The following is a 7,270-nucleotide window of genomic DNA, read 5'->3' as shown; positions in this document are numbered from 1 at the left end:
ACAACAAGAAAATGCCATAAATCTCTGCAGCATCTAATTAATATTGTAAGCTTCTCTTACCTTTTTCTAAGGGTATGAAAACGCTCATTAGAGAATGATATTCAAGTTATAACTATTCAATCAACACACATAATCTTGACAGTGTACATAAAAAAATGATTAGGAAATCTATTCAATCAATGAACTATTCACAAGAAGAATGTTCAGTATTGCCTCCAATGGAAGAAATCTCACCTCGATTCTCCAGCTTTCTCTATGAAGACCCTTTGGTACAAAATAATAATTTCATCTTCAAAGCTTATATAGCTACATGCTCTCTTTTATTTAAGAACACATAGCAAAAGCACATATACCTTTACTAGACCACAATGGTCGGAGCTTACAAATTGAGTGAAGAAATGCAATGGTATACAGTTGATATCAAGAAATGTAAGTCAAACACACCTTATTAAGAAGAATTAAATTGGGACAAGGGTTTAAAGCCATTATTGCCTCTTAACTTCCGGCTCACAACAAATACTGCTTTGACCTTGGAAGAGGCAAATTAGATACTCTTCGCAAGTTCAGCTGCTAAACCAATATACGTTTCGGGTGTTAACTGTAGCAATTCATGTTTAACATCTGAAGGAATATCTAAACTACCGATGAATTGTTGCAAATCCTCTTTTCCTATTGTGTTTCCTCGAGTAAGAGCCTTTAGCTTTTCGTATGGCTCTGGGACACCAAATTTCCGCATGACCTGCAAAGAATTTCTCACCCATTTTATCATGTTAATGAAGATTTGAATGCTAATAACTGCAATATCTACTTGCATCCGTAATGTAGAAAATGTTCATACTGCATTATGATCATCATAATTAGTAAACAAACCGTTTGTATAGGCTCTGCGAGAACTTCCCAAGTTCCAAATAGATCATCTTTTATTCGTGTTTGATCCACCTGTTATTGTAGCACATAGAAGACAAATAAAAAATCTCTCCCAATTTTTAGGCACGCAAGACTATTCTTAATTTATTCTAGCAAATACAACATGGTGCAACTGTATCCAAATTCATCACAGGCTTTGGTTGTGCAAATTCAATTTCCACCATTGGTTCAGATGGATATTGTATGACAGAACAGAGTATCAAAACCAACCAGACCTTTCCACATCAGTAATTTTCAGGTTTAATACTATTCCATAAAGATACGATAACTAAGCATTTATTGGAATTTAAATCTTGCCACAACAGCATTTTTCGAGTTAGAATATATGGCATCTAAATTCAAAATAAGAAGAGCAGCGGGCAAGGAGAGAACATGACATGATTCAGGAACACAAGCTCAAATTCAATGAACAAGATGATATAAATCCACTGGGGATCATAGAACTCTTCATATAAGAAATAAAAACAGGCAACAAAAAACACATCTTTACTAGTTGAAACAATGGTAGCACATACCTAAGCACTTAACAGTTTCTTACGATGCAATGTATCATACACACACGTGCATGATGCAACAACTACAACAACCATAGAACTTGATCTTAGTAGAATTTTCTAGGGTTTCCAAATTTCTACCAAGTGCAAGTGACACATCACTAACAAGCATATACACAAGGTAGCAATGCACATTCTGCTAATGCATCAAAATGACATTGTTCTGTGAAAATGGAGTACCTGAAGCTTGCCGATGCCCCTGAGTGTGCTTTCATATGCAATGACAGAGTAAGCAAGAGCTAATCCAAGATTTCGAAGGACAGTTGAGTCTGACAAGTCTCGCTGTCAATATGATAGGCAAACATGGCATATTTTAGTCCATAAGTATTTCCCTTTGTTTCTAATTCTCATTGGCTAGAATTTACCTGCCACCTTGAGACGGGCAGTTTTGAGCTCAAGTGTGATGAAATAGCCTTAGCAAGTCCGAGATTTCCTTCACTATTTTCAAAATCAATAGGATTTACTTTGTGTGGCATAGTTGAAGAACCAACTTCCCCAACTTTGACACGCTACACAATCCAAAAACAGAAAATTAAGTCGCAGGTTTAATGTACCATAGAGGCCTTTAACTACAGTAATAGGATGAAATTAGAGAAGCAATTTCAAATATATAGTCATATGCCCTGAAGGGTATAATATTAAAGGATAATTATATACCTGCTTAAAATAGCCTATAGAGATGTAGCTCCAGATATCCCTATCAAAAGCAAGAAGAATATTGTTGAATCGTGAAATAGAATCGAACAGTTCTGCAATGTAATCATGTGGTTCAATCTGGCAAATACAAGATGGAATTAAGTCAAGCAAAAGAGACCGGATCTTCATAGAAGATACTTGAACTAAATGCTTAAAAAAAGCTTCTAGACCTGAGTGACAGAAGGATTGAAATCCAAGCCTAGCGAAGAGACAAAAGCTTCTGCAATAACTTCCCACTTAACGTTAGGATATGCAACAACATGAGCATTGTAATTCCCAACAGCTCCTGCAATCTTTCCTCGAAACTTGGTGGCAGAAATTTTCAGATATTGTTGCTCGAGCCTGTAACAAAAGTTTGCCATCTCTTTTCCAAGAGTAGTAGGCGATGCAGGCTGTGACATGCATTGAAAAAATATTACACACTTGTATAAACCATTACATAAATCACATTACTTTTAATTATACTATTATATATTATTCATAATCTGTGGGAAGCGACAGCTTCCACACACCCCGACTGTATGAGTGAGAGTCGGCATTCTTTACAAGTCAGAATAAAATCAATTTTCACACAGGTAGTACTAGTTTTCAAATGCCAAGTTCAAGAGCATCGGTTGTTCTACCTGACCATGTGTTCGAGAGAGCATTGCTATGTCACTATACTCATGAGAAAGTGAACGAAGCGACTCGATAAGTTCTGCCATTATTGGGAGAATTATTGTGTGTACAGAATGTTGCAACATCAATCCATGCGCTAGGTTATTGATATCCTCCGATGTACATGCAAAATGTATGAACTCCAACACCTAGTGCCACAGGCAGAGGACCCATTAATTAAACTTGGAAAAATATTATGATCAACCCTTGATAGAGAGGCAAAAAGGAAGAATCGACCATGTATTAGCTCAAATAGTGCATATAATTCTCAATGATAGAACAAGGGCATTTCAGGAGTAAAGAAAACGTCAGGCATATTTTGATCTTAAAATTCCTTCCATCAAAGAGAAATGTACTTTTTCTTGGAGTCTACCTCGACTCTACTACCATGTACCTTCTCAAGTTCCGGATGTGAGCGGCATATGTCCTTTAAGACATACTCGACGGCCTTGACATCATGATTGGTAACTCTTTCAACACCCTTGACAGCGCGAGCATCAGCCAGGCTGAAATTCGAAGAGACACTCTCCAAAAATAGTCGAGCATCTTCACTAAATAAAGGTACTTCTTGAACTTCTGGAATTTCAGAGAGTTTCAATAGCCATTGCACCTGCAAGATTTGCTATGCCAACACTTTAAATGATCCCACAACACACAAAATATGTGATAGATGACCAAATAATAGTGTTGCTTATTTTGAGTATTATTTCCATGCATATGTCTCAGACCTTGATAGAATTGCAAATGCAGGCAAATAAATAGATTATGTGTGTATTTCTGTTATACACGTTTATCTATGTATTTTATATCACATACATCTTTGTATGTGTATGTGTATTTCTGTTATACACGTTTATCTATGTATTTTATATCACATACATCTTTGTATGTGTATGTGTATGTATGTGTGTATCACGTCCAACGTCCAACGTCCAACGTCCAACGTCCAACGTCCAACGTCCAACGTCCAACGTCCAACGTCCAACGTCCAACGTCCAACGTCCAACGTCCAACGTCCAACGTCCAACGTCCAACGTCCAACGTCCAACGTCCAACGTCCAACGTCCAACGTCCAACGTCCAACGTGTGTGTATTATGTATACGTATATGTGTGTGTATTATGTATACGTATACGTGTACGTGTATGCATACGTGTACGTGTATGTATACGTATATGTATATGGATATGGATATGTATATGGATATGTATATGCATGCATATGTATATGCATATGTATGTGTGTGTATTATGTACATATACATGTAAATGTATACACATTCACATATATGTACATATGTGTGTACAACAATGTCATGATGTATTGAAAAAGCAAGAAGAAAGGTGAGGAATATCAAACCTCAACAAGCACTCGGTAACGTATCAAACTGTACTCACTCAGATAGGGCCTTAGCTTCTCCACTTGTCGAGCGTAGCGCCCATCCAGAGGCGATATCGCCGTCAATTCAGAGAGCTCTAACTCTTCCTTTGCAGTGTTGTTGAGGAAGCTCTCCATAATCGAATCAACAGTCTGCGAGAAAAGTTCGGGAATGAATATAAAACATCCGGATTGAATTTCCATTGAATATATATATATATTTGTTTGTTTACATGACAATATTTACAAAAAATATATATTGACCTTGGGGGAGGTGATCATGTGTGCTTTGGAGAGTGATGATGAAGGCGCGGTTAGGGAGAAGGCACTTCTCTTTCGAGGCATGTGGATGCGTTGTTGGGGAGGAGGAGGAGGAAGAAGAGGTAGCGGGGGGGAGCATGGAATCCTGCTGCTGGAAGCATGCGGAGGTGGGGCAGCGAAGGTGTAACCCAAAGCTCTGCTTGTGGTATCAGACGCCTGAAGCATTTTGTCGAAGAAGAAGAAGCTTCAGGATTTAGGGTTTGGTAATGAAGGGAAGGCGGGTTTTTCTGGAAGGGATTAGGGTTTGAGAAGGGAGGTAGAGCTCAAATTAGGGCTACTGTTACGAAGAAGGGAAAAAAGCAGGAGGCTTTGATGAGATGAGGGGTTTTTCTATAAGCCCCTGCGTTTTCATTATTTCCCAAAATGGCTCTGTCTCAATCCATGCTTCCTAAAAATAGCACTCACTGCCTTCAACCCAAGCTCTTCACACTCTTGCCCAAATATGAATAACTGGCTCACAAATCACACCCTGACCCCTTGCTCGACACACGATCCATCATCCGAACACAGGCTTTTCTGGGAAAATAACAATTACATTGCCCTTCAGGTGACCAATTTGAAGCCTTTGGTCCATTCGGGCGGACCAAACTAAAAGCCTTTGGGCTACTCGGGTATAACCAAACTCGTGCCTTCGGGTTTGCAAAAGGGAAAAAACAAACAAACACCTCTCGATGCTTGAATAGCTTTGTCTGAAAACATTATACGCTCCTTCTTAGCCTCTTCCGAGCAAATTGCGGAACGCCTAGGTTCATTCGGGGAAGGAAATAATAGCCAGAAGGCTCTTGTGTTTTTTTAATGAGGCTTTGTTTGCTTGTATACTCTACTCTAGCTCCATTCACAAAGGCTCTTGTGTTTTTTTAATCAAGCTTTTTTGTTTGTATACTCTAGCTCCATCCACGAGATTCAAAACGGCTCCCCATCAAATATCATAAGTTCTTGGAACTCTGATGCTTGAAGTTTTTATACAAAAGTTTCCGAAAACTTGGTATTCCTTATGTGCAAGAGTCTTTCGACTTTTTGCTTGGCACCCAGTATGTGGTCTATCTCATGTGTTAGCACTTCCTAGTCTCAAGTATATTAGCCAAATGTTCAATAAACCAAATCTTACCCATACTTAATGGAGTAACGAATTAAGACAAGTGTTGGCCAATAATTATGTTCAACCTGTTTTTTGTTCTTGTGAGTTTGTGATGTAGGGTCAACGTCTCGCTAAGCAACGTTTGCCATTTCCCAAAAATAGAACGAATGTTGCAAGACCCATTGTGATAAAAAAATAAATGTTGAAACGTTAGCCTTTTGGGGGCATTCTCGATCGTTCATATGAGAATGCTTTTGTGAGAGAATGTATAAATTGGACCAAAATCATGATGAATGGCCTAGTGGTGATCCATCAATCACGGCCCTCAAACGCAACGAGAGTCACGTGCATTTGGTATTAATTATTGTGATTATCAATTTTACGTTGCCTTGACACCCTTCAAGGATTGTTGGCAATCAAAATTAGTTTCAAAATAGTTTTACAAACCCGAACAGTTCACCCAAAGAGACGCATCGTATCAACAATCAAGTAATCTGCACCATTTGTATAAATTGTAATACAATTTACAAAAGGAATTATGGGTATCTTCTAGATGTCAAATAAATAAACAAGCAACCTTGTTCTCTCTATAATGGCTACATCTAGTTGATTCTATGGGCGAGATTTAGTTCTACTCGTAGGAGAATGAGGATTTATGCCGTAATAACGCTTGATTTTTTATTTCCTCGGCTTCCGAAAGCATGGCTTCGGGAATGGGTTTGTGTAATGAACTCAATAGGATAGGATCAAAAGACATTATGAATGCTATAAACGCGGCCGCGCATAGCGAGCACAATAAACACCATCCACATGCCTAGCGAATGTGAGAAAAAGAACACACCAACACAATGAATAAACGAAAAACAAAAGGCATATGGTTAGTTATAGGAGCTGTATAGAGAATTAGTGGGTAAATAGTTCATAATCAAAGTAAATGGCTTGGTCAAGAACACAATATTCTTTCACTCGGGAGAAATGACGCATCCATTCGAGTTTCTGCCCATGACAATCTGCAGATTTTTGGCCAATGTTTCTTTAGACCATTTAATATTTTGAAATTCCATGAAACCTTAACTGCAGGCCGTGGGTATAAACGAATGATGTTTGGTCTATTATGTCCAAGCTCTTGCAAGATATAGTCGAGCAATCCCACTTCTTAATTTATCTATGCTACTCGACCAAATCTTTGGTCAATTCTTCTCGCATTTGGGAATTGTTGACCAAAACTTTGATATATGCTATATATATATATCCCCAATGCATGCATTTGAAAAAAGATGCAACAAGACTTTTTTTCTTCATTGTTTCTCGACATGAACGAATTGAGTTAAGAGTTCCATATGCTCGAACATTGGATCCCTGAATTCGACTAAAAAAGATCTCAGTTGATAGACAGACAGGAGGATCCCCATGCATGCACTAAGCATGAATAGTGACCTACACATGCCTCTACATGCACACACACACCTAGAAAACTTATGAAATAAAACCAATCCAATGACACAGAAATATGTGTAAACAAAATCGAAGAAAAACGCAGAGCTTACTGATAAGAAGATGTTCTTGATACCGGCTAAGGGAATCGATATAACCCGTCCGTATGCGGGTCACTTTATTGGAGATGTTTAAAAAAGACTGAGAAATGAAATTTGTTTTGGATC

General features: G+C 38.3%; 1 protein-coding gene and 1 long non-coding RNA gene across 2 annotated transcripts; both read right to left on the bottom strand.

Moving 5' to 3' along the window:
* Positions 1–420: 420 nt before the first annotated feature.
* LOC147856708 (uncharacterized) lies at positions 421–4,366 on the bottom strand. The gene is made up of 9 exons (XM_087328922.1): positions 4,193–4,366; positions 3,229–3,444; positions 2,801–2,983; positions 2,348–2,569; positions 2,139–2,255; positions 1,847–1,990; positions 1,662–1,763; positions 871–939; positions 421–739 (listed from the first exon to the last, which is right to left on the bottom strand). The coding sequence occupies exons 1-9, from the start codon at positions 4,346–4,348 to the stop codon at positions 545–547; spliced, it is 1,404 nt and encodes a 467-aa protein (XP_087185048.1). The 5' UTR covers positions 4,349–4,366; the 3' UTR covers positions 421–544.
* A 1,723-nt stretch (positions 4,367–6,089) lies between these two features.
* On the bottom strand, positions 6,090–6,828 carry LOC147856707 (uncharacterized). The gene is made up of 2 exons (XR_015530618.1): positions 6,576–6,828; positions 6,090–6,423 (listed from the first exon to the last, which is right to left on the bottom strand). It is a non-coding gene; the product is annotated as an uncharacterized LOC147856707 (long non-coding RNA).
* Positions 6,829–7,270: the final 442 nt, after the last annotated feature.

This window comes from Azolla caroliniana, unplaced genomic scaffold (genome assembly GCF_043228905.1).
Source record: "Azolla caroliniana isolate FFs.n. ecotype wild unplaced genomic scaffold, voAzoCaro1.0.p SCAF_12, whole genome shotgun sequence".
Taxonomy (NCBI): domain Eukaryota; kingdom Viridiplantae; phylum Streptophyta; class Polypodiopsida; order Salviniales; family Salviniaceae; genus Azolla; species Azolla caroliniana.
Note: the sequence above shows the minus strand (reverse complement) of the source record. Positions and strands in the feature narration are given on the sequence as shown.